Source organism: Oncorhynchus clarkii, chromosome 32, assembly GCF_045791955.1.
Source record: "Oncorhynchus clarkii lewisi isolate Uvic-CL-2024 chromosome 32, UVic_Ocla_1.0, whole genome shotgun sequence".
Lineage (NCBI taxonomy): Eukaryota > Metazoa > Chordata > Actinopteri > Salmoniformes > Salmonidae > Oncorhynchus > Oncorhynchus clarkii.
The window spans coordinates 1,117,150-1,143,956 of NC_092178.1; the positions used below are offsets into that span (position 1 = coordinate 1,117,150).

A 26,807-nucleotide genomic window follows, 5' to 3' on the forward strand; every position below is an offset into this window, starting at 1 on the left:
TGAAAAAGCGTGTATGAGCAAGGAGGCCTACAAAATCGACTCAGTTACACCAGCTCTGTCAGGAGGAATGGGCCAAAATTGACCCAACTTATTGTGGGAAGCTTGTGGAAGGCTACCCAAAACGTTTGACCCAAGTTAAACCATTTAAAGGCAATGCAACCAAATACTAATTGAGTGTATGTAAACTTCTGACCCTCTGTGAATGTGATGAAAGAAATAAAAGCTGAAATAAATAATTCGCTCTACTGTTATTACGACATTTCACATTCTTAAAATAAAGTGGTAATCCTAACTGACCTAAGACAGGACATTTTTACTGGAATTAAATGTCAGGAATTGTAAAAGAAAACTGAGTTTAAATGTATTTGGCAAAGGTGTACATAAACTTTCGACTTCAACTGTATCTATCCAAAACAGAGGTGAGTGGATAAACCACTTTTCCAATCTTTTTCACTCTATAACAAAGAACAAAACAGCAAGAACAAATACCTGATCAATTACAAATCTTAGCTAGACTACCAGAACCCACTGGATTATCCAATTACATTGAATGAACTACAGGACAAAATACTAACCCTCCAACTCAAAAAGGCCTGTGGGGTTGATGGTATCCTAAATGAATTGATAAAATATAGAGACCACAAATTCCAATTGGCTATACTTAAACACTTTAACATCATCCTTAGCTCTGGCATCTTCATCAATATTTCGAACCAAGGTCTGATCACCCCAATCCACAAAAGTGGAGACAGATTTGACCCCAATAACTACCATGGGATATGCGTCAACAGCAACCTTGGGAAAATCTTCTGCATTATCATTAACAGCAGACTTGTATATTTCCTCGGTGAAAACAATGGACTGAGTAAATGTCAAATGTGCTTTTTACCAAATTACCGTACAACAGATGACAGGGGTGGCAGGTAGTCCAGTGGTTAGAGTGTTGGACTAGTAACCGAAAGGTTGCAAGATTGAATCCCTGAGCTGACAAGGTAAAAATCTGTCATTCTGCCCCTGAACAAGGCAGTAAACCCACTGTTCCTAGGCTGTCATTGAAAATAAGAATGTGTTCTTAACTGACTTGCCTAGCTAAATAGAGGTAAAATAAATATTCACCCTTCAACATATATAACAGTGGATTGGCGAGGACACTAGAACAGTCTGGAGCACCCAGCCTCGTGCTACAAGAATCTGAAGTCAAATGTCTACTGTTTGCTGATGATCTGTTGCTTCTGTTCCCAACCAAGATGGGCAGCAGCATTTAGATCTTCTGCACAGAGACTGTCAGACCTGGGCCCTGACAGTAAATCTCAGCAAGACAAAAATTATGGTATTCCAAAAAAGGTCCAGTTGCCAGGACCACGAATACAAATTCCATCTAGACACTGTTTCACTAGAGAACACAAAAAAAGATGCATACCTTGGCCTAAACATCAGCTCCACAACTTCCACAAACCTGTGAATGATCTGAGAGACACAGCAAGAAGGGCTCCCAAGTGGTGCAGCGGTGCAAGAGGCATCACTACAGTCCCTGGATCGAATCCAGGCTGTATCACATCCGGCCATGATTCCAATAAGTCCAATAAGGCAGCGCACAAATGGCCCAGTTTCATCCAGGTTTGGCCGGCACAGGCCGTCATTGTAAATAAGAATAAGTTCTTAACTGACTTGCCTAGTTAAATAAAGGTTAAAAAAATATATTCACTACCGTTTAAAATTTTGGGGTCACTTAGAAATGTCCTTGTTTTTGAAAGAAAAACACATTTTTGTCCTTTAAAATAACATCAAATAGATCAGAAATACAGTGTAGACATTGTTAATGTTGTAAATGATTATTGTACTTGGAAACGGCAGACTTTATTTATGGAATATCTACATCGGCACATTATCAGCAACCATCACTCCTGTGTTCCAATGACCCGTTGTGTTAGCAAATCCAAGTTTATAATTTCAAAAGGCTAATTGACCATTAGAAAACCCTTTGCAATTATGTAGCACAGCTGAACAATGTTTCTGATTAAAGAAGCAATTAAACTGTCCTTCTTTAAGACTAGTTGAGTATCTGGATCATCAGCATTCATGGGTTAGATTACAGATTCAAAATGACCAGAAACAAAGACCTTTCTTCTTAAACTTGTCAGCCTGTTCTTGTTCTGATAAGTGAAGGCTATTCCGTGCTAGAAATTGCAAAGAATCTGAATATCTCGTGCAACGCTGTTTACTATTCCCTTCACAGAACAGCGCAAACAGTCTCTAACCAGAATTGAAAGAGGAGTGGGAGGCCCCGGTGCACAACTGAGCAAGAGGACAAGTACATTAGTGTCTAGTTTGAGAAACAGATGCCTCATAAGTCCTCAACTGGCAGTTTCATTGAATCGTACCCGCAAAACACCAGTCTCAACGTCAACAGTGAAGAGGCGACTTCGGGATGCTGGCCTTCTAGGCAGAGTTGCAAAGAAAAAGCCATATCTCAGACAGGCCAATAAAAAGAAAAGATTAAGATGGGCAAAAGAACACAGACATTGGACTGTCACGACTCCCGCTGAAGTCGTTCCCTCTCCTTGTTCGGGCGGTGTTCGGCGGTCGACGTCACCTATCTTCTAGCCATCGCCGCTCCACCTTTTCATTTTCCATTTGTTTTGTCTTGTTTTCCCGCACACCTGGTTACTCTATACGTGTATATTATCCTCTGTTCCTCCCATGTCTGTGTGTTCGTTCGTTACGTGTGTGATGCTACAGGCTGGTTTTGCGCCGGGTATTGTTGTAACCCGTGGTTATGTTATTTGTACCTAGTTGTGTAATTTTTGCGCTATTGCTTTTTTGCTTGGGCCAGAGTGTTGTGACGCAGTTGCGTCCGGCTGTTTTCCTCTGCCTGAACAAAGTGTGCCTGTTCACTCATCTCTGCTCTCCTGCTTCTGACTTCCTTCGACCAGTTGCGCACACGCTGACATGGACAGAGGCACTCTAGGCACTGGCCTAGAAGGCCAGCATCCCGGAGTCGCCACTTCACCCTTGACGTTGAGACTGGTGTTTTGCGGGTACTATTTTTTTTTTGTAACAGTATTTTTATTGGAATTGTACAATTTTCACCCACATTAAGAGATACAACAACAGAGACAAAGCACACAGAAAAAAAACAAGAAAAACAGCACCACTTACACATATCTACGCGTATATATACAGTGCCTTGCGAAAGTATTCGGCCCCCTTGAACTTTGCGACCTTTTGCCACATTTCAGGCTTCAAACATAAAGATATAAAACTGTATTTTTTTGTGAAGACTCAACAACAAGTGGGACACAATCATGAAGTGGAACGACATTTATTGGATATTTCAAACTTTTTTAACTAATCAAAAACTGAAAATTGGGCGTGCAAAATGATTCAGCCCCCTTAAGTTAATACTTTGTAGCGCCACCTTTTGCTGCGATTACAGCTGTAAGTCGCTTGGGGTATGTCTCTATCAGTTTTGCACATCGAGAGACTGACATTTTTTCCCATTCCTCCTTGCAAAACAGCTCGAGCTCAGTGAGGTTGGATGGAGAGCATTTGTGAACAGCAGTTTTCAGTTCTTTCCACAAATTCTCGATTGGATTCAGGTCTGGACTTTGACTTGGCCATTCTAACACCTGGATATGTTTATTTTTGAACCATTCCATTGTAGATTTTGCTTTATGTTTTGGATCATTGTCTTGTTGGAAGACAAATCTCCGTCCCAGTCTCAGGTCTTTTGCAGACTCCATCAGGTTTTCTTCCAGAATGGTCCTGTATTTGGCTCCATCCATCTTCCCATCAATTTTAACCATCTTCCCTGTCCCTGCTGAAGAAAAGCAGGCCCAAACCATGATGCTGCCACCACCATGTTTGACAGTGGGGATGGTGTGTTCAGCTGTGTTGCTTTTACGCCAAACATAACGTTTTGCATTGTTGCCAAAAAGTTCAATTTTGGTTTCATCTGACCAGAGCACCTTCTTCCACATGTTTGGTGTGTCTCCCAGGTGGCTTGTGGCAAACTTTAAACGACACTTTTTATGGATATCTTTAAGAAATGGCTTTCTTCTTGCCACTCTTCCATAAAGGCCAGATTTGTGCAATATACAACTGATTGTTGTCCTATGGACAGAGTCTCCCACCTCAGCTGTAGATCTCTGCAGTTCATCCAGAGTGATCTTGGCTGCATCTCTGATCAGTCTTCTCCTTGTATGAGCTGAAAGTTTAGAGGGACGGCCAGGTCTTGGTAGATTTGCAGTGGTCTGATACTCCTTCCATTTCAATATTATCGCTTGCACAGTGCTCCTTGGGATGTTTAAAGCTTGGGAAATCTTTTTGTATCCAAATCCGGCTTTAAACTTCTTCACAACAGTATCTCGGACCTGCCTGGTGTGTTCCTTGTTCTTCATGATGCTCTCTGCGCTTTTAACGGACCTCTGAGACTATCACAGTGCAGGTGCATTTATACGGAGACTTGATTACACACAGGTGGATTGTATTTATCATCATTAGTCATTTAGGTCAACATTGGATCATTCAGAGATCCTCACTGAACTTCTGGAGAGAGTTTGCTGCACAGAAAGTAAAGGGGCTGAATAATTTTGCACGCCCAATTTTTCTGATTTTGATTTGTTAAAAAAGTTTGAAATATCCAATAAATGTCGTTCCACTTCATGATTGTGTCCCACTTGTTGTTGAGTCTTCACAAAAAAATACAGTTTTATATCTTTATGTTTGAAGCCTGAAATGTGGCAAAAGGACGCAAAGTTCAAGGGGGCCGAATACTTACGCAAGGCACTGTATATATATATACACATACATACACATACACACATACACACACCCATACATATACATACATACACTCATGCATATACATACATACATACATACATACCACACACACCCATACATACGTACACCATTTTCCTCTTCCCGCTCGGTGCTTCTCTCACCCCATCACCATCATTGCGTCTCTCAATACATACATTTTAAACAAACTTAGAAACAGAAATTAAACAAAAAAAGCTCAGTTTAAACCAAGAGGTTAGGTTCCACACATGGAACGTACAGTGTAGTTCTGAAATACATAGATCCCCGCCATTCTATGAGAATCCTTGCAGCATAATAGCTGATACCTCAGGTTCTAGGTAATTTAGATAAGGTTCCCATACTTTGTAGAACTGGTCTGTTTTAGAATGCAATGTCCATGTCAGATATTCCAGAGGGACCCATTCAAATAGTATCTTATGCCAATCTTTAACTTCTTGCTCCTACTTGAGACGCAGACGTCTCAAGTAGGCACCTGGAAATGCAAATGCGCTACGCTAAATGCTAAATGTACTCGTTAAAACTCAAACGTTCATTAAAATACACATGCAGGGTATTGAATTAAAGCTACACTCGTTGTGAATCTAGCCAACAAGTCAGATTTTTTAAATGCTTTTCGGCAAAAGCATGAGAAGCTATTATCTGATAGCATGCAGCACCCCAAAATGCCTGAAGGCGACGTAAACAAAAGAATTAGCGTAGCCGGCGCTACACAAAAACGCAGAAATAAAATATAAAACATTCATTACCTTTGATGATATTCTTTGTTGGCACTCCTATATGTCCCATAAACATCACAAATTGGTCTTTTTCCCGATTAAATCCGTCCATGAATGCCCAAAATATCCATTTGTATAGCCTGTCTGCATCAGGAAAAAAGCTCTCTTCCAACACGCAACGTCATGTTTAAAAATTATATAAGTTGCCTATATTCTTTGACAAAACACTTCAACCTACTTTTATAACCCAACTTTAGGTATTTGTAAACGTTAATAAGCGATCAAATTGATCACTGGGCGATCTGTATTCAATAGCAGCTACACAAGAAAACAGTGTCCATTTTTCAATCTTCCAAAATCGATTGAGGTAGGCTGGATGGAATGACGGATCTATTGGTAATGTTTCAAAGGATTTTTGTCAATGAAAATGACGTTTTTGGCGACATCGTGTGGAAGCTGTAGGAATTGCATCCGTCTCCATATTAAATTTGATTTCCTTTAAACAATCCATGAAAGGGGCGCATGGATACTTTTTTCAGATTTCAGTGACCAGTTTTTCTTGCGCTTTTCGATGAAACACACGCTCTGTTATAGTCACAGCCGTGATTTAACCAGTTTTAGAAACTTCAGAGTGTTTTCTATCCACACATACTAATCATATGCATATACTATATTCCTGGCATGAGTAGCAGGACGCTGAAATGTTGCGCGATTTTTAACAGAATGTTCGAAAAAGGAGGGGGTAGGATAAATAGAAGGAACCTTATCACTAATCCACTTTAAAAGGATGTTTTTCCTCGCTGCGAAGGTAAGGATGTTGTAAAGCCTCCTTTTACCCACAGAAGTAACATGCCTACTAGGGAGACCTAACAGTAAAGAAACTGGGTCCAATTCTAGATCAACCCCTAGGATCTTTTCAATTTCTTGCAGAACACCAGACCAGTATCTTTGTATTTTGGTACATGACCATAAACAATGTGTTAGGGTGCCTGTATCAGTTTTGCATTTAAGACACTGAGGGGAAGAGGAAGTGGGCCTAAAGCATGTCTGCGATTTGGGGATATATGCAATCTGTGTATTATTCTTAATTGGATTGCTCTAGTACGATTACATATAGATATTGTTTTTGCATATCTCCAAATGTCCTCCCACATCTCTTCGTCAATAGTAACAGACAATTCTTTCTCCCACACTTGTTTCACCCTCTGTGTGTTGACAGCAGAAAATGACCTTAAAGTATCATAAAACAGACTTACAGACATTTTCCTTTGTGGGAAAAAAAGCATTATTTCAATGACAGATACATCAGGGTTACCAATTAAGCTGGTGCTCTTCAGAATATAATGTCTTACTTGTAGGAAGCGGAAAAAGTCCTGTTTTGGGAGTCGATATTTCTCGACCATCTGCTCAAATGACAACAAAATTTGATCAGCAAATAAGTCATTTAGCCTGCGTATGCCCTTATTAAGCCAAAAGTTAAAGCCAGCATCCAGCAATCCTGGACTGAAATCTGGGTTGTTAAGAATTGGGGTAAGAGCAGAGGTTAGTTTGGACCTTCCCAGGAAGCGTTGAACTGACCTCCATACTTTGAGTGTGTTAAGTGTAACGGGATTATTGCAGTGATCTTCTACAGACTTTAAACTTCTGAAAAATAAAAGATCCTGTAAGGGGTATTTTGAAAGAGAAGTCTCAATGTCTAACCAAATAGAGGAGTCATCATTTGTGATCCAGTCAGAAATATAACAAAGGTGGGCACACCATTGATAGAATCTGATATTGGGCAGGTCCAAGCCGCCCATAGAACTTGGCAGCTGCAATATTGCCATCTTAAGTCTTGGCTTGCGTTTACTCCATATAAAGGAACTTAGCCATCCATTTACATCCTTTATTACCTTATTGGAGAGTAATACTGGGATCATTTGGATTGGGTAAAGTAGTCTAGGTAAAATGTTCATTTTCAAGAGGGATGTCCTACCCAACCAAGAAATCGGGAGAGAGTTCCAGCGCTCCAGATCCTGTCTTATTGTATCAAACAAGGGAACAAAATTGGCTTTGTACATTTGCTGGAATTTAGGAGTTACAAATATACCCAGATACATGAAACCTGAGGGAGACCATTTAAAAGGGAAGGGGGGAGAAATATTAGGTACAGAGTGTAGGCTACCAAGTGGCATAGCCTCTGACTTAGTTAGGTTAATCTTGTAGCCTGAGAATTCGCTGAATAATTCAATAATATTAATAAGAGATGTAATTGAAGTCTCGGGACTAGAGATGAATATCAGGACATCATCAGCATACAAGCTTATTTTATGGTGAACATCACCAATGAGCAGCCCCTGTATAGCAGGCGTTGCCCTGATGGCCTCGGCCAGTGGTTCCATAACGAGTGCAAAGAGGAGGGGGGATAAAGGACAGCCCTGTCTGGTACCTCTGTGTATAGAGAAGCTATTTGACCTTAGCCCATTAGTAAGGACAGCAGCCTGAGGATCATCATATACAACTTTCACCCATTTTATAAAGTTGTCACCCAGACCAAATTTATTTAGAGCAAATAATAGGTAAGACCACTCCACACGATCAAATGCTTTCTCAGCATCTAGGGAGAGCACAAGACCATCCACAGCACTTTGTTGGTAGGCTTGAATTACATTAAGAAGCCGCCTGACATTGTTGCATGACTTACGGCCCTTAATGAAGCCAGTTTGGTCTCCTTTCACAATTAGTGGCAGTGAGTCCTCTAATCTTGTTGCTAGAATTTTAGAAAGCAATTTTCTATCCACATTGAGAAGGGAAATTGGTCTGTACGAGGAACAAGACTCGGGACATTTTCCCTTTTTGAGAATAAGTGAAATGTTGGCTTCTCTCAGCGTTTGAGGGAGTTGGTCATTTGAAAATGAGTGATTAAACATATCACGCAGTGGCTCAAGGATCAGGCCATGGAACTCTTTATAGAACTCACTACAAAACCCGTCTGGTCCATTTTGCAGATTCTTAATTGCGAACATTATCTCTTCCTTGGTAATAGGGGCATTAAGGAGGGACCTCTGCTCTTCTGAGATAGTAGGGAGCTCAATCTTACAAAATAAGTTCTCCATTAATTTGGGTGCATCATTTGGCAGTTCTGAGGCATAAAGGTTTGTATAAAATGTCTTTATTTTTTATTTTTTATTATTTTATTTCACCTTTATTTAACCAGGTAGGCTAGTTGAGAACAAGTTCTCATTTGCAACTGCGACCTGGCCAAGATAAAGCATAGTAGTGTGAACAGACAACACAAAGTTACACATGGAGTAAGTAAACAATTAACAAGTCAATAATACAGTAGAAAAAAAAAGAAAAAAAAGGAGAGTCTATATACATTGTGTGCAAAAGGCATGAGGAGGTAGGCGAATAATTACAAAATGAGTCACTTATCAATTTATTTTCATATAAATGATTACCATCAGAATCAGTAATAGTAGCAATTGACTGAGAGTCAGCTCTCTTTTTAGCTAAGTATGCCAAGTACTTTCCTGGCTTATCGCCATGTTCATATAGCTTTTGCCTGACAAATCTCATTTTCTTTTCAGCTTCCTGTGTTAGGAGAGAGTCTAACATTGATCTAATGACTGATATTTCCTTTAATAAGGCAGGAGTGGGCGTTTTAATGTAGTCCTTCTCTTTAGTTCCTAATTCACCCTCTAACATGTTTTGCTTTTCACGCTTTTTCCGTCTCTTATTATGACATAATCAGACCCCTGGCATACGCTTTACAGGTCTCCCAAAGGAGCGAGGGGTTATCTGTTGATTGAGAGTTAATAGAGAAAAATTATTTAAACTCTGTAATAAAATATGATGTGAATGTATGGTCTTTAAGAATGGTTGTGTTCAACCTCCAATGTCTTGACCGATTGAATGCCCCGTTGAGTTTTATGTCCAGGATCACCTCAGCATGATCAGATATGACTATGCTTTCTATCCTAGCGGATAAAGCAGACTGCAGAGACGTCCTGGGCATAAAAAAATAATATATTCTAGTCTGACATCCATGAGGTGCAGAGAAAAAAGTGAACTCTCTGTTGGAGGGATGAAAAGCTCTCCAGACATCTGCATACCACAGATCATCACAAATAGCTTTAAGTGACTTAGCTTGAGGAGAGAGTGAAGCTATACCGCTGGGAAACCTATCAATAAGGGGGTTCAACAAGCAGTTAAAATCTCCTCCAACCACTGCAGTGTCCGAGTTTAATTCTGAAAAGTCTAGAAATACCTTAGTGAGGAAATCAGGGGGGTGAGCAGGGGGGAAGTAAATATTCATTATAGAAATGTTCTGCCCTTGTAAAGTACCATTAATTATAACAAAGCGACCAAATTTATCTTTCACACAATTCAAGACCTTAAGTGGTAAGTTCTTTTTCACCAGAATTGCTACCCCTCTACTTCTGGATGTAAATGATGAGAAAAACACTTGACCAAACCCCCCTTGTTGTAATTTCAGGTGCTCCTTATCATCCAAATGAGTTTCTTGCAACAGGGCAATATCAATATTTTCTTTTTTCAAAAAAGACAGTACCTTCTTCCTCTTAATGGGGTTATGGCTCCCTCTAATGTTCCATGTACATACACGCAGTCCGTTACCTGCCATTGTATCTTGACCATTCAATATCCAGGCTGGATCCCACTGTAAAAGTGGGGTGGTACCTTTTTCCATGTGTTGAACTCTCCTCTATCTTACCGAGCATAAACAAACGATATGAACCCTGAACTCAAACTATAATAAACCCAAAAATTAAACATGTAAAGATCCAAAAGCGGGTTTTCCCACTAGCTAACATGCAGGGGATTTCAACTCTCCAATGTAGACTCTTAAGTCCGCATTGCCGCTCAATAGCCATCCTTTATATGTATGGAAAAGAAAATCAATAGAAGAAGATTGAGGCTCTTCCACCTAAAACCAAGCCTGGGCACCAATATGGATTCACACATATCTCAGCCTGAGCTATAGCGGCTATTACTTTAGCAAGAAAAATAATAAAGATACGAATATCACTGAGCCGGAGTACGTGAGGACTCCCACCACTGTTTCATGATCAGATTCAACCAAAAATAAACAAAGTTATCCAATGCTGCTGAGGTGCAGCTTAAAAGTTATTTACCCAAGAGAGTCAATAAACGCAGCAGCCTCTTCAGGTGTGTAGAGCTTTTTAGGCGATCCGTTGACCATAATCTTCAATGTGGCCGGGTACAACAGTGCGTAGTCCATCTGCATTCTCCTGAGTCGAGCCTTCACCTCATCAAACGCTTTGCGTCTTCGTAGAACCGCAGTGGAATAATCATTGAAGAATGAGACCTTAGGACTTTTACGTTGACTACCATCAGAGCCGATGTTTCTAGCCGCGTCCATGACGCGCTGCTTGTCGGTGAAGTTGTGGAACTTTATAACCACCGGCCGTGGGCGCTGATTGGGACCGGGTATCGGTGCTTGAGAGCGATGGGCTCTGTCCAGCTTCCCACGACCAGCCTTAGTGTCCATTTGTAGGTAGCCAGGGATCCATTCCTCAAAGAATTTTACTGAACGTGTCCCTTCAGAATTTTCCGGGAGTCCCACAACACGAATATTGCATCTGCGTCCTCGATTATCCAAGTCGTCAATGTGCTCTGCCATTTCGCGCACCTGTTTCTCAAGTGCTTTTATCTTAGCGTCCATAGATGTAGTTGAAGTTTCCACTGCATCAATTCTTCCTTCCGCCTCAACAACACGTTTCACAACCCTCTGTAGTTCAGCTGAATGGCCTGCTATTGCTTCCAAGACTGTTCTTATCTTAGCATCGATCACTTTAGTAATGTTATCAGTCATCTTTTGAATCACCAGGTCCATTGTGCCTGGATCCGCAATGGTGTTAGCCTCGCTAACGTTAGCTAGCTCCTCATGCACATCCACAGGGGTGGTGGTTTTGGTCGACTTCTTAGTAGTTCTGTTGGGCATGTTGTCGGATATTTTTGTGAAATAGCCGTCAAGACTCATTATATGGTAACTTATTTAGCCAATTCTACCACTTTTTCAAGCTATGAGATTAATGTAAAAATATAAATTTACGAATGCCACGGGAGCTCGCTGAAACACCGTGTTCTCTCTACGGCGCCATTTTGTCCCCCCTTGCGGGTACTATTTAACGAAGCTGCCACTGAATATACTTTTTTAAGTCTGTTTTGTAAAATACAATTTGCATAAAAACCCTTAAATATGTAAAATAAAGAACTTATAAACAACTGTGTTCTTTGATGTTGGTAGCACTGTATATTCATTTAACGATTGTCCTCTTCTTCTGACGAGGAGTAAGAGAGGTCGGACCAATGTGCAGCGTGGTAAGTGTCCATTTTAATATATAAAATTGAACACTACAAAAATACAAAATAACAACGTGAATGAACAAACTAAAATCGAAACAGTCCCGTATGGTACAAACACAGACACAGGAAACAATCACCCACCACTCAAAAGTGAAATCAGGCTACCTAAGTATGGATCTCAATCAGGGACAACGATTGACAGCTAGCTACCTCTGATTGAGAACCATACCAGGCCAAACACAGAAATCCCAAAACATAGAAAAAGGAACATAGACAACCCACCCAACTCACCCTGACCATTCTAAAACAAAACATAACAACAGAACTAAGGTCAGAACGTGACAATTCAACATAAATTCTCTCACAAATGTAATAATACCTAAGGTTTACTTGTAAATGTCCCGTACCTCAGGTTCTGTTAATGAGACCTCAGTAGCAAAGTAAATATCCATTCATAAATTCATAATGCAGTAACCACGTGTTCCACACAGGAATAGAAATTATAAGGATTCCTTGTTTCACCAACAACTGAACACATATCCCAACCCAACGCAGAGTAAATCACAATAAAAACAAATGAAATATCACTTGGAAAAAGTTGTATTCAGTCTGTCAGTCAGTCAATCCAATCTGCCAACAGATCTCCAGCCGAGAAGGCCACAGAGAACTGCTGGTACCAACGGAGATTTGTTAGATGTCCAACAATAGTTACACTGCAGTTAGATGTTACCGCTCAAGGCTAACATGTCCCCATCTGTCTCTTTCTCTGTGTAACATTATAGTTAAATGTTACTTCTCAAGGCTAACACGTCCCCATCGGTCTCTTTCTCCATGTAACATTATAGTTAGATGTTACCTCTTAAGGCTAACATGTCCCCTGTCTGTCTCTCTCTCTCAGAGGAGGAAGGGAAGAAGAAGATAATTCGTCTGCCAGTCCAGAGGAGTGTTGAGACGGGTTTGGCCATCGAGTTCAAGAGCAGATTGACACGGCAGGTCAGCCGAGAGTCTTCCGACCCTGACGCCGAGGCCAAGCCGGGAAAGTAAGCATCCCTCTCAAAATCCTATCCTCATTTTCCTTCTTCCCCCTCCAGGATACACTATAAGAAGAAGAAGAATCTGAATCGTTTATAGAGCACTGGAAATCTCCCAATATTAACATAGTAGTTTGTGAATAAAGTACAAAATCAATGGATTTCCTAGACCAAACATTGATAATATAATGTCCCATTTCAGTGGGTTGTTATTATGAATACACTACTTGAGCGTTATAGGATAGGATGATATACTTGCAGCAGTGTTGTGAGTAACACATTACAAAGTCACACAGAGTACTCAGATTATTTTTGTTGTGGTAATGAGGAGGGTAGTTTCTCAATTTAAGTAATCTGTTAATAACATTTCAGGAGAATCCCCTGCTGATTATAGACCCATAAATGTAATAAATTGTGACAATAAAATAATAACAAATCTTATAAGCAATAGAATTGGGAAAAGTCTTACCAGATTTGCCAGACTACATATCTATCAAACAGGGTTAATTAAAAAGACACTTACAAACAAATACAAGAACATGTTTCAGTTTATGCAATAATGGCTGTTGATGCCGAAAAGGCTTTTGACCTTCTTGAATGTCCTTTTCTATTTAAGACTTTGGAAGATTTCAACTTTCCAGCTGAAATAATACATTAAATAAAAATATTTGATAAAATATACACTAATAACACATTATCTGATGAAATAGTTTTTGAAAGGATCACAAGACAGGGATGTCCTCTCTCCCCTTTTCTGTTTGCACTGGCAATTTAAACACTTGCAGAAAGAATTAGGCAGGACCCAAACGTAAAAGGTATCAGTATTGGTAAACATGAATTTGAACTAAACTTATTTGCAGATGATCTCCTGATATACCTGACAAATATTGAAAACTCAATGCCCCCTTTGCTAAAAGAAAATAATCTGAAAACTCAAATCTCAGGTTATAAAATGAACATATGAAAAAAATCTAATGCTGGCAATAAGAAAAATAAAAAGAGTAACTCACGATCTACAGAAATCCTTTAAATGGACCACAAAAACATAAGAAATACTTAGGATGCTTAATGAGTGACGACAAACAACAAATATACTACTTTATTCCATTACTCAAACAATATTACATTTACATTTTAGTCATTCAACAGAAGCTCTTATCCAGAGCGACTTACATCAAACTGTTTTAGCGACTGTCAGACAGGGTCTGGTAGTGCTCCAGTACTAGCAACATCAAACTGTTTTAGACACTGACAGACAGGGTCTGGTAGTGCTGCGGCCCCAGCTACATCAAAATGTTTTAGAGACTGTCAGACAGGGTCTGGCAGTCCTCCAGTCCCAGCAACATCAAACTGTTTTAGAGACAACAGACAGTGTCTGGTAGTGCTGTGGTCCCAGCTACATCAAACTGTTTTAGAGACTGACAGACAGGGTCTGGTAGTGCTCCAGTGTCAGAATAACCAAAAGAGGACTAATACCCTAATGTTTGTTCCTTTAACTCTTCCTTCTGGTGAGTCTATACAAACAAACTCCTACCATTGTTAGATTGGATACTGTCAGAAAATGTGGTTGTAACATTAAGTATATTGTTGTTATTCCGTTGGTTACATCTAGGTAGATGCCCTAGGGGCAGGGTGGCCCACACATTGAATATTTTAAATGTAATAAAACCTTTCTCGTGAATGACCTCCTTGCTGAGCGCGAAGTTGATTTCATGTTTCTCACTGAAACATGGCTATCTTCAGACTGTAGTGCCACTCTTATTGAAGCCCCCCTCCAGAATACAGCTTTTCATACTCTTTCCATACTCGATCAGAAAAGGGAAAAGGATTGTGGGGGACAGACTCTATTTTTACTAATGCTCTCAGCTGTAAGGACATTTTGTTTGGTGTCATTGGGTCTTTTCTTTTGAGCATCATGCTATACTGTTTAAATGTCAGCCACCAGTGCTGGCCATATCCTTATATAGGCCACCAAAGCAATGCCCCAATTTCTTTACTGTTTTGTCTGAACTATTGTCTATTGTCCTTGAGAACTATGATAAAGTCATTGTGTTGGGTATTTTAATATTCATGTCGACAAAAGACTGACTCCAAGGCCATTGAATTTCCCCACCACCTTCTGGAAAAAAAGTTTTAATTGCATATATGAAGAAGTGCAAGCTTTTGTTAAATCACTCCCTGGCACCAAAAAGGCACTAAAAACTGCTATGGTGAAACCCCTTTTGGAGAAAATGTATCTAGATTCTTCAGCCTTTAGCAATTTCTGGCCAATCTCCAACCTCCTAATCTTAAGCAGAATTCTGGAGAAATGGGTTTTCAAACAGTTAAATTATTTTTTAAGTGCCAACTGTATTTAAAAAAAAATCCTATCTGGTTTTCGGGCCCACCACAGTACTGAGACAGCCTTAGTCAAAGTGTTAAATTATCCAAGAGCCAACACAGATGCCAAACAGCTCTCTGTGCTTGTATTTAAGTTCGACACTGGTGGAGGCTTGTCCTCTCTGGTCCAGTTATAAATTGATTTAGGATCTATTTAACCGGTCAATATTTTCTATATCACCATTGGTGAACATATCTCAGAGGAAGTTGTAATCTGTATAAAGGGCAAAATATGAGTCTTTCTTAACAATCTACTGGAGAACCATTTTGGATTTAAATATCATTCATGTATGAGTGAAGCTTTAATATTTAATAATTTTAACCCCCCCAAACGCATATTCATTATATAAATGAACTGTGATAGGACCAAAGAGTTAATCAATGTGATTTTTCCATAAATAGACAAGTATTTACCTCTGCATGGTTGCAGAATATTGTTTATTTTGCTTTCAACTTTCTATTGAAATTGATTGTGGTAAGTTCATTTATATTGTTTGAGATGTGAATACCAAGTATATCTACTTCACCATACACCCATTTTATTGGTAAACTACAAGGTAATGTAAACACTGGATTTTTTAACGATCCAATACGTAATATGGTACACTTGTCATAATTAGGTTTTAGTCCAGAGAGGCTAGAAAAGTGATAAACATCGTCAATGAGATTGTGCAGGGATCCAGATTGCAGACTTAAGAGAAAACTTGAGTCATCTGCATTGACAGTTTTGTTTTTATCCCCTGGATTTCTAACCCCTTAATGTTCTTCTTGGATCAAATAGCTAGCATTTCAATGGTTTTTCCTCTCTCCTATTTTGTGCCTCTATAGTACAGTTTCCATTTCCATCTACCTGTGTTGTAACTTCCACTATTTCCTTTATTAGTCTAAGCTCTTTTGACCTAAACTGCTTTGGTTTTTTACTTTTGATGCCAGCAAGAATGAGAATAGGAATTAATCAAGACTGCTAGCTTGATTAAGACTCCTCTATATCTCACTAGGTCATGGTTTTTCAGCCTCCATATATCCACTAGTTCTAATGTATCCATCATTTTCAATTATAACTTGCTATACTTATTTCCCCACTTCCCATAATGATACCCACATTTTAATTATACTTACCACAACCAGTGTTTGTAAACTTACCATTAAAAAACACCATGATGATTAAGTGTCTGTTAAACTGTTAAGCATACTGTAGCTGCAACCATGTAAACTTCCAATTGTCCTAATATCCCACCCACTAAAACCTCCCCCCATATCTAGGTCGGTTGTCACTAAGACCATCAGACCATCTCCCTGACTCATGACAACACCTTTGCGTCCTAAGGCAAACCCTTGGCCGCCAATTGGCGTAGGCCAGAGGGAAATATGGGCCGTCCCATGATAACATACTGTACATATCTATGAGGGTGCTTTTTAAGAGAACTAACCAAATAACATGGAAAACAAAACAAAATATAAATAAATATCTTATATTGAAATATATAATATACCTCACTTAGAGAAGTGCTTCCTTAAAGTCAGTTATTGTCTTAGTTCTACCGTTAACTTTAATCAGTATATCCCAGTGTTAACCAGCCCACCACACACTAATAGAGACAACAACCCTGTTGACAATACCTATTCCATTTGCCGGTGTGTATCGGAACAATAATAATTGTTTACATTTTTTAAATGTAAAAGGGTAATGACACCAATTATTTTAGGATTGTATAGGCCTACTCCAACAGAGAACCTATGCAGGTTTCTCATTCTATAATCTTTTATCCTAGCCCTACGTTTTATTTTTATTACCTTTATTCCCATTATAGCAATAGTATTGTTCATACTTCTGCACTTTAGATCAAGTTATTCAGCTTTCATTGTTTTATTATCATACCGTAGGCTCTCTAGTGTCTTTTAGGGAGTCCACGGTAGTTTTCTATATCTTATTTTCTGCTCATATTTCTTCCATCATTGTATTACTGTAATCCATTCCTGTTTTTAAAGTCTCAACCTCCCCCAGTCGCCCAGTAATATATCCCGTTTTCTTAACCGCTTCATGCTTGTAAGCAATACTCTATCTTCTAGAGACATAGTTATAAAAACGTCCCCCTCCAATGTTAAATTTGGAATTTTAGACGGCGGCTTTCCTTCAGTTTTGCTTGCAGAGCTCGAGCAAAGGTCTTCTCTTGTTCGCAGTTTATATGTTACCCCTTGGCAACGCTATCAGAAAGCACAGCATAGATTTTCACTGCTATGCAGACAATACACAACTTTACATTTCTGTGACACCAGAGGATTTTAGCTCTACGTATAAATTATTTGACTGTAATAGTGATTTAAATACTTGGATAGCTCACAACTTCCTCCAGCTCAATCAAGACGAGACCGAGGTACTTATTGTTAGAGCCGAATCACAGAGAGAATCTGGCCGCACATTTTAATTCACGGGCAATAAAGATAAAAAACCTATGTATTATTTTAGATTCTGAATTCAATTTCAATCACACATTAGGAATGTCACAAAAATATATTTTTACCACCTGAGGAACATTGCCATGGTGCTATCATTTCTCTCTCAGGCTGATACAGAGAGAAACATCCATGTTTTTATTACAAGCAGGCTTGACTACTGTAAAGCACTCCTGTCTGGTCTACCCAAGAAAGACATTGGTCAACTGCAAAACATACAGAATTCTGCAACACGGGTACCAGACAGAGAGCACACATTAAACCGGTTTTAAGGTCGCTGCACTGGCTGCCTGTGAGTTTTAGAATTAATTTGAAGATTCTTCTATTGGTTTTTAAACATGATTGTCCAGCCCATTACATGTCAGACATGCTTTTATGTTATGTACCCGGTAGGTCCCTCAGGTCCTCTTGCAGTTGCCTAGAACCAAGAGGGATGGAGAAGCAGCCTTTAGCTTCTATGCCCCCAACCTCTGGAATAGCCTGCAAGAGAATCTGAGGGGGGCTGCAACTGTGGACATTTAAAATAATATCTTAAAAAACACCTTTGCTTTTCCTCAGGGTATTTTGAAGTCGTTCAGTTTGTATTGTTATTATTTGTTTTTTTTATTCTCTTAAATGTGTTTAGTAAATATTTCAGTTTATTTTAATTGTTTTTATTTTATCCTTTTAATCACCTTGTCATCACGTCTGAAATGTGCTGTACAAATAAAGCTTGATTTGATTATTGTATTAAGGCTGACGTACAATTGATACTAAGGATGATGTACTAGCAATAACATTGTTGTTTTAATAAGGATGATGTACTAGCAATAACATTTGATTAAGGATGATGTACTAGCAGTAACATACCCTCTGACCAATGCGGCAGTGGGGATCTGATGTCCAGCAACAGTCCGCTTGTGGACGATACCTGGAGTTGGTCTTGAGAATATTTGCCCTGGCTCTTCTCCAGGTACGTCAACAGCCTCCCTGGCTCTACTCCAGGTACGTCGACAGCCTCTCTGGCTCTTCTCCAGGTACGTCAACAGCAGCGGACAAACATCTGGGGCCGAGGTTATTCTGACCTCCTGCTCTTGTTCAGGAAAGAGTGGAGGCTGATACCCCATGATGCACTCGAAAGGGAAGAGTGTGGCAGAACTGGGAAGAGTGTTCCGGGCATACTCCACCCAGACCAGTTGATGGTTCCGGATAGTGAGGTTGGTTGAGACCAGGCACCTTAAGGTGGTCTCCAGGTCTTGGTTGGCTCGCTCCGACTGACCGTTAGTTTGGGGATGGAATCCGGATGACAGGTTGGCCGACGACCCAATAAGGGTGCAGAATGCCTTCCAGAACTGAGACGAGAACCCTGATTGGAGACCATGGATCCGGAAGACATGCTGCACCATAAGCTGGGCCATCTCCTTGCCAGAAGGTAGTTTGGGGAGAGGGATGAAATGGGCAGCCTTAGAGAACCGGTCGACTACCGTCAGAATATATGAGATCAGGGACGATGAGGAACCGGTAGTGGCTGCAGGAGGCCAGACGGAGCTTGCCATGGAGTCTAGTTTTGAGCACACAAAGTGCAAGCGGTGACGACGGCAGAGATGTCAGGCACCATTGTGGGCAACCAGAAACGTTGTTGAAAGCAGGCTAGTGTATGACGGGACCCTGGATGACAGGTCAGCCTGGAGGAATGAGCCCATTCCAGGACCCGAGACCGGACTGGGTTAGGGACAAACAGCCGGTTAGCCGGCCCCCCTTCAGGTCCAGGCTGGGAGCGTTGCGCCTCACAAACCAGGTTCTCAATTCCCAAAGCCACAGTGGCAGCAAGGCATGAGGTAGGGAGAATGATTTCAGAAGTCGAGGGTTTGGCACAGGAACTGTATAGGCAGGAGAGAGCATCAGCTTCACATTTTTAGATCCTGGATGATAAGAAATGGTAAAGTTGAATCTGGTAAACAGAAGGGCCCACCGGGCCTGCCTTGAGTTGAGACGCATGGCTGAATTGAGATATTCCAAGTTTTTATTTTCATTCCAGGCCAGGAATGGCTTTTCTGCTCCTTCCAGCCAGCGCCTCCACTCCTCCTATGCCATCTTCACCGCCAGGAGTTCCCGGTTGCCCACATAGTTCTTCTTAGCAGGATTGAGGCAATGGGACAGGAAAGCACAGGGATGAAGCTTCTGGTCCTGGGCAGATTGCTGGGACAGGATGGCCCCCACTCCAGCATCCAAAGCATCCACTTCCACCTCAAATTTACACGAGGGGATTGGATGGATGAGGATGGGTGCTGCTTTGAACCGATGCTTCAGGTCTACAAAGGCTTTGTCGACAGCTGGAGACCATTTGAACGGTACCTGGGGGAGGTGAATGCTGAGAGGGAGGCTGCCAGGGTGCAGTAATCCTGAATGAAACGGCGGTAGAAGTTTGCAAAACCAAGAAACCATTGCAACTGCACCCTAGACATTGGTTGAGGCAAATCCACCACTGCTTCCACTCTTCCACTGAACATTACACTCAGCAATGACATATCCCAGAAAGGTGATAGAAGAGCGGTGGAACTCACACTTCTTGGCTTTCAAGAACAATTGCTTCTCCAGGAGGCACTGAAGGACCTGTCTGACATGGATTACATGTTCTTGGGCAGATCGGAAAAAAATCAGGATGTCGTCAAGGTAGACGAACACAAACCAGTTTAGCATGTCCCGAAGCACATCATTGAACAAAGCCTGATGATATGACCTGGTACTCAATGTCCACTGACTGCATTGAAGAATGTCTTCCACTCATCCCCCTCGTGTATCCTATGCAGGTGGTAGGCATTCCGAAGGTCCAACTTGGAAAACATGGTAGCCCCCTGGAGAGGTTCAAACGTAGGTAGGAGGTAACGATTTTTGACAGTGATATCGTTCAGTCCCGGTAGTCAAAGCACGGGTGCAGGGTCTTGTCCTTCTCCACAAAGAAAAACCCTGCGCCGGCAGGAGATGCAGATGGACGGACAGCCCCAGCGGCCAGAGACTCTTCTATGTTCTCCTCCATAGCAATGCTCTCTGGTCGGGACAGAGATTACAACCGATCCTGAGGTGATGTAGTGCCTGCGAGAAGATCAATGGCACAATCATAAGTATGGTGCGGGAGAAGGTAAGTAGCACGTGCCTTGCTAAACACTTCCAGGAGGTATTCGTATTCTGTGGGGATAACCGAGACATCCACAGTCTTGCTAACCTCCTTAGGAAAATGACTAGGGGAAGGCTGTGCTGCTTGAAGGCAGTGGGAATGGCAAAATGGGCTCCAACCCAGGATGGAGCTTGTGGTCCAGTCAATTACAGTATTGTGCTTTTGGAGCCAGGAAAATCCCAAAACAACCAGAACATAGGGAGATAAAGTGAGGAGAAACTGTATTGTCTCACTGTGGTTACCAGAAACCCGTAATTGAAAGGGCACAGTACTATGGTTGACTTCCCCTATAGAGCAGCCTTTCAGTGCCCTAGCATCCATGGGCACAGCGAGAGGCTGAGTGTGAATACCAAGCTCCGAAGCTATCGTGGCATCCATAAGACATTCATCAGCCCCAGAGTCACAGAGCACTCGGAGAGACTTAGATTGGTCTCCCCACATCACAAGAGCAAAAAGGGGTGTGCGGGTGATGGGAATTTGTGAGCTCCCAGTCTGACTCACCATAGTACTGGTACCCACTAGAGACAAGGTTTTCCTAATAGGGCAGGTAGCTATAAAATCATTTACAACGTTAACAATGTCTACACTGTATTTCTGATTAATTTGATGTTATTTTAATGGACAAAAAATGTGCTTTCTTTAAAAAACAAGGACATTTCTAAGGTGACCCCAAACGTTTGAATGGTAGTGTTTTTATATATTAGTATTATAATCGCAACCAACCCTAACGATCCCATCAGCATGTCACCTGCAGAGAACGTATATATTTATATTCAGAACAGAACACACTAATCAGTGTGTTTTGTCTCTCCATGTCCTCCTCTTCCCTGATGTCAATAACCAGTGTGTTTTGTCTCCCCATAGACTTATCTTCCCTGGTGTCAATAACCAGTGTGTTTTGTCTGTCCATAGCACAATCTTCCCTGATGTCAATAACTAGTCTGTTTTGTCTTTCCATAGTCTTATCTTCCCCGGTGTTCGTATCACATCTGACATCCACTTCACTGAGTTCCTGGAAGGGTTGGGCCCCGCACAGCTAGCCGGTAGACAGACACTTGCCACGCCACCAATGGGTAAGCACCATGACTCCTTTCCCTTTTTATGACTACTCCTAATAATCACTCCTCCCCCTTGGCCAAAATCCCTCCTCCTTGTTTTGACACTCCTACTTGTTATGCTGTTACATGCAGGTGACATCCAGATGGGATGGTTAGGGTAGTGTTCTGGTTAGAATATTAATATATAGTTAAAGTCTGAAGTTTACATACACTTAGGTTGGAATCATTAAAACTAGTTTTCAATCACTCCACAAATTTCTTGTTAACAAACTATAGTTTTGGCAAGTCGGTTAGGACAACTACATTGTGCATGACACAAGTATTTTTCAAACCCTTGTTTAGTCAGGAAGTTAAAGCTTGGTCGCAAATGGGTCTTCCAAATGGACAATAACCCCAAGCATACTTCCAAAGTTGTGGCAAAATGGCTTAAGTACAACAAAGTCAAGGTATTGGAGTGGCCATCACAAAGCCCTGACCTCAATCCTATAGAAAGTTTCTGCGCAGAACTGAAAAAGTGTGTGCGAGAAAGGAGGCCTACGAACCTGACACATTTACTTCCGCTCTGTCAGGAGGAGTGGGCCAAAATTCCCCCAACTTACTGTGGGAAGCTTGTGGAAGGCTACCTTAAACGTTTGACTCATGTTAAACAATTTAAAGGCAATGCAACCAAATACTAATTGAGTGTAAGTAAACTTCTGACCCACTGGGAATGTGATGAAAGAAAGTGGTCGGGAATTGTGAAAAACTGAGTTTAAATGTATTTGGCTAATGTGTATGTAATCTTCCGACTTCAACTGTTTATGTTCTCTGCAGGTGATATTCAGATTGGGATGGTTAGGGTTGGGTTAGAATATATGTTCTCTGCAGGTCAATCAATCAATGAAATGTATTTATGAAGCCCTTTTTACATCAGCCGATGTCACAAAGTGCTATACAGAAACCCAGCCTAAAATTCCAAACAGCAAGCAATGCAGATGAAGAAGCACTGTGGCTAGGAAAAACTCCCTAGAAAGACAGGAACCTTGGAAGAAACCTAGAGAGGGAACAGGCTGTGGCCAGTCCTCTTCTGGCAGGGCCGGGTGGAGATTATAACAGAACATGGACAAGATGTTCAAACATTCATGGATTACCAGCAGGGTCAAATAATAATAATAATCACTGTGGTTGTAGAGGGTGCAACAGGTCAGCACCTCAGGAGTAAATGTCTGTTGACTTTTTATACCCGAGCATTCAGAGTTAGAGACAGCAGGTGTGGTAGAGAGAGCGAGAGAGAGAGAGAGTGAGTCGAAAACAGCAGGTCCGGGACAAGGTAGCACATCCGGTGAACAGGTCAGGGTTCCATAACTACAGGCCGAACAGTTGAAACTGGAGCAGCAGCACGACCAAGTGGACTGGGGACAGCAAGGAGTCATCAGGCCAGGTAGTCCTCAGTCATGGTTCCAGGGCTCAAGTCCTCTGGGAGGGAGAGAGAGAATTAGAGAGAGCATACTTAAATTCACACAGGACACTGGATAAGACAGGATAAATACTTGAGACATAACAGACTGACCCTAGCCCCCTGGCACAAACTATTGCAGCATAAATTTAAAAAATATATATGTTCTCTGTAGGTGACATCCAGATAGGGATGGTGTACAGGAAAGAACGTCTGGACGTGGAGGTCATCAGGGCCAGAGGACTTGTGGGTAAACAAGGCAACAAGCAGCTGCCAGGTGAGCATGATATATTACTGGTATTATATATGTTATCATATTATCATTATAGCACCATGTCCCCAGGGAAGGGCATTTAAGTCCAGAAAGCACATTGTCACTTTTATTCAGCAAGAAATGTGATTGAAATGTACTTATTGCCCTCTCTGCTTGTTTCTCAAGCCCCCTATGTGAAAGTATATCTGATGGACAACGGGAAATGCATAGTCAAAAAGAAAACCAGACTGGCAAAAAAAACATTGGATCCCCTCTACCAGCAGCAACTTCAGTTTGAGGAGAGTCCAGAGGGGAAGGTTTTACAGGTAACTCGTGAAATGCACTCTATTTTACATTTTCAATTGTTCTTTATAGGTCTATTTCAGTCTATTATGAGTAGTTTGAGTAACACATAATCAGTGTTTTCTCTTCTCCAGATTATCCTGTCGGGAGAATATGGTTAGTGTTACTTTTAGGGTTAGGGTAGTTTGAAGATTCCCAGGTTAGGACAAGCTAATAATTCCATGAAGAAGCTTTAGAAAGTCAACCTGCATCATGGGACCAGGGCCGTTTCTAACTAGCATAGATATTCCCATTGTATTGAAATCATCCTCATTTATGCAAAGAGTTATGGGATATTAGAATCCTCTTGTTTTAACCATTGCTCTTCAACCTAGGGGTTAGGGTTAGTACTATTTACGAAGTAGTATGTAATACCTGTGTTCTCTTCTCCAGATAATCGTGTGGGGGGACTATGGACGCATGGACCACAAATCCTTTATGGGAGCTGCTCAGATACTTTTAGATGATTTAGACTTATCCAACATGGTGATTGGTTGGTTCAAACTGTTCCCCCCCACCTCATTGGTGGATCCAACTTTGGCACCTTTAACTAGCAAAGCAGCAGTAGCAGAACAAGCTGCAAATGCAGCAAAATTAAGGGACAGCTAGCATTGTCATAGAAATAAGCAACAGGAGGTAAGTCTGCCAGGCCACACCCTCTTGGGCCAAGCCCTGGTTACCCTGGTAACACTGCATGCTTGATGTTCTGAGCCCATGAAGAGGGAGGGTAGAGTCTGGAGCAGGCCATCTGATCTTACTGCAGCAAGGTGCCCCCTGCGGGTGGAACTGTCTTACTGCAACATGGGTCAGGAAACCCTGACGCTAACCCCCCCGGGTCTACGCCCCTCCTAGGGAGGACCAGACAGGCACATGAAGCTGTGGCAAGAAAAGGAAAGAAGAGGTGGAATGAATTCAGTGGTACTAGATTTCAGTCTCTGTTAAATCCATGATGAGGAAATAGAATAACTAATTCATGAGTTGGATTAGGGTTAGTTGTACAGTTTGTCATGACGTGGCCCTTTCTGGGTGTAGATTGTGGCTTCCCCCTCTCTCACTGTCTCCTACACCCAGGTTCTGTTATCTCAGGTCATAAATTCCTGGCGGAGGCTCTCTTCCCTTTTCATGCAGAGAGAGAGAGACCACAGAGTGAACAATGGATTTCACGTGGCCGAACTCCTAAATCCCCAAAATGAGAAAATGAAACTACATGTCCTCTTGTGAGAATGTGGGAAGGGTCCGTGGACACTTACGGGACAGTTATGTTGAGTGTGTTTCATTTGGTGACCTAACGAAGGACAGGAAACACACATAACTAAATCTCTGAATGTGTACATTTCTCAAGTTTGGTGTTTGCATCTAATTCTTGTATGAAATGAATGAGTAAGGATGAAACTCTTTGTGAAATGAAGTTGAAAGTTTAACTAAGTCATTGGCCCGCCCCCGTGAGCACAGACATGATCTGGCGTCATGGAACCGCCTTTTCTATTGTTACGAATAAACCCCCTCCTGAAGAAATCCTCTTCAGACTAAGCAAACCCACAACGTGAGCTGTGATTGCGAATAGTTAATAGCATGCATACCTCGGTGTAAGCTGATGTAGCACAGGCTTGAGTACCAAGACTAGAAAACCAGACCACGCGGAGCATTGGCTACATGGCTGGAAATGGTTAAACTCTGAGATTATCGATCCCCACAGAATAAGATAGATAGATACTAGTTACTAGTCTGCAGTTAGAAATTATGTAAACCTGGGACGAGAATACCCAAAAACCTCTGAAACATCTATGAGAACATTTCTGAATGGTGCTCTGAAGTATGCATTCTAACCATGAAAGACTGATCTTCAGGGAAACAGAAAGAGAGAGAGAGACTCGGATGAACTTTCCAGCAGACAGACCGGATTCCAACAATGAAGACAACAAAGACACATCATAAATATGTACTTGCAATTATTATCGACTGAGCGGGTGTTCATGTGCGAAGGATGAGCATTTCAATGTATAAAATTATAGACTGTAATGAATCCATTTTGTCTTTCCCTTTGTCCACCAAGCTGTCATATCGGCTTAGCCCACTAGGGAATCTTCCCTATCATTGTTAGTAACCAATATCTACTGTTTGTTTATTTATGCATTTCTGTGATTATTTAGTTAGTAAATAAATGATTGAGCCAATTGGTGTATGGGATGATCCATTGTTTAGGCTGGGTTCATGCAGACAACCAACAATTTATGACGTTTGGAATGAGACTGACGTGAGGTAAATAATAATTCATTAATAGAAGACTATTGATCAGATATTAAAATATCTGAAGAGTTATACTCGGAACAGTATAACTTTGTAATCCGTGGTGCCCCAACTTCCTAGTTAAGTTTATATGATTAGTTTAATCACATAATAATAATTACAGAGAATTTATTTGATAAAATAGCAGTCTTCCCCTTTAATAATGCCAAAGACACAACATTATGGTGCCCCCCGTGAGGAATCTAAGATAGAATGAGGCTTTGCTGTTGGATATATCAATTGTGCAAACAGAACTGTGCAGACAGACTGTTATGAGCAAATAGAAAAATATATTTGTTGCGTATGTGTTTCCATTTGAACAAGCTATTTGGAAGCGCCTCTGGTCGTGTGTCGATAGTGTCAGAGCAGTTAGTTGTAAATTACAGATTTAGTCCGTTAGGCAAAACGGTGCGATTTCTGTCAGTCAATATTCATTTTTAGAGGAAGGGCATAGAGGCAGTAAGGTTAGAAATTAGAGGATAGATCTGTAGTGACCGAGCCGAAGTTATCTGTCCGCCTACCGCTCTAAGCCAGTGTGGGTAGGA

The 26,807-nt window shown here is 41.2% G+C and overlaps 1 protein-coding gene across 1 annotated transcript in view; it reads left to right on the forward strand.

Annotated features, from left to right (window-relative positions):
* LOC139391599 (regulating synaptic membrane exocytosis 2b) overlaps positions 1 to 26,150 on the forward strand; it is a 316,232-nt gene extending 290,082 nt beyond the window's left edge. The window contains exons 22-26 of the mRNA XM_071138971.1: positions 12,769 to 12,910; positions 21,849 to 21,961; positions 23,557 to 23,658; positions 23,821 to 23,960; positions 24,370 to 26,150. Coding sequence (XP_070995072.1) covers positions 12,769 to 12,910; positions 21,849 to 21,961; positions 23,557 to 23,658; positions 23,821 to 23,960; positions 24,370 to 24,585 — 713 coding nt within the window. The 3' untranslated portion in view covers positions 24,586 to 26,150. The remainder of the gene's footprint in view (positions 1 to 12,768; positions 12,911 to 21,848; positions 21,962 to 23,556; positions 23,659 to 23,820; positions 23,961 to 24,369) is intronic.
* Positions 26,151 to 26,807: the final 657 nt, after the last annotated feature.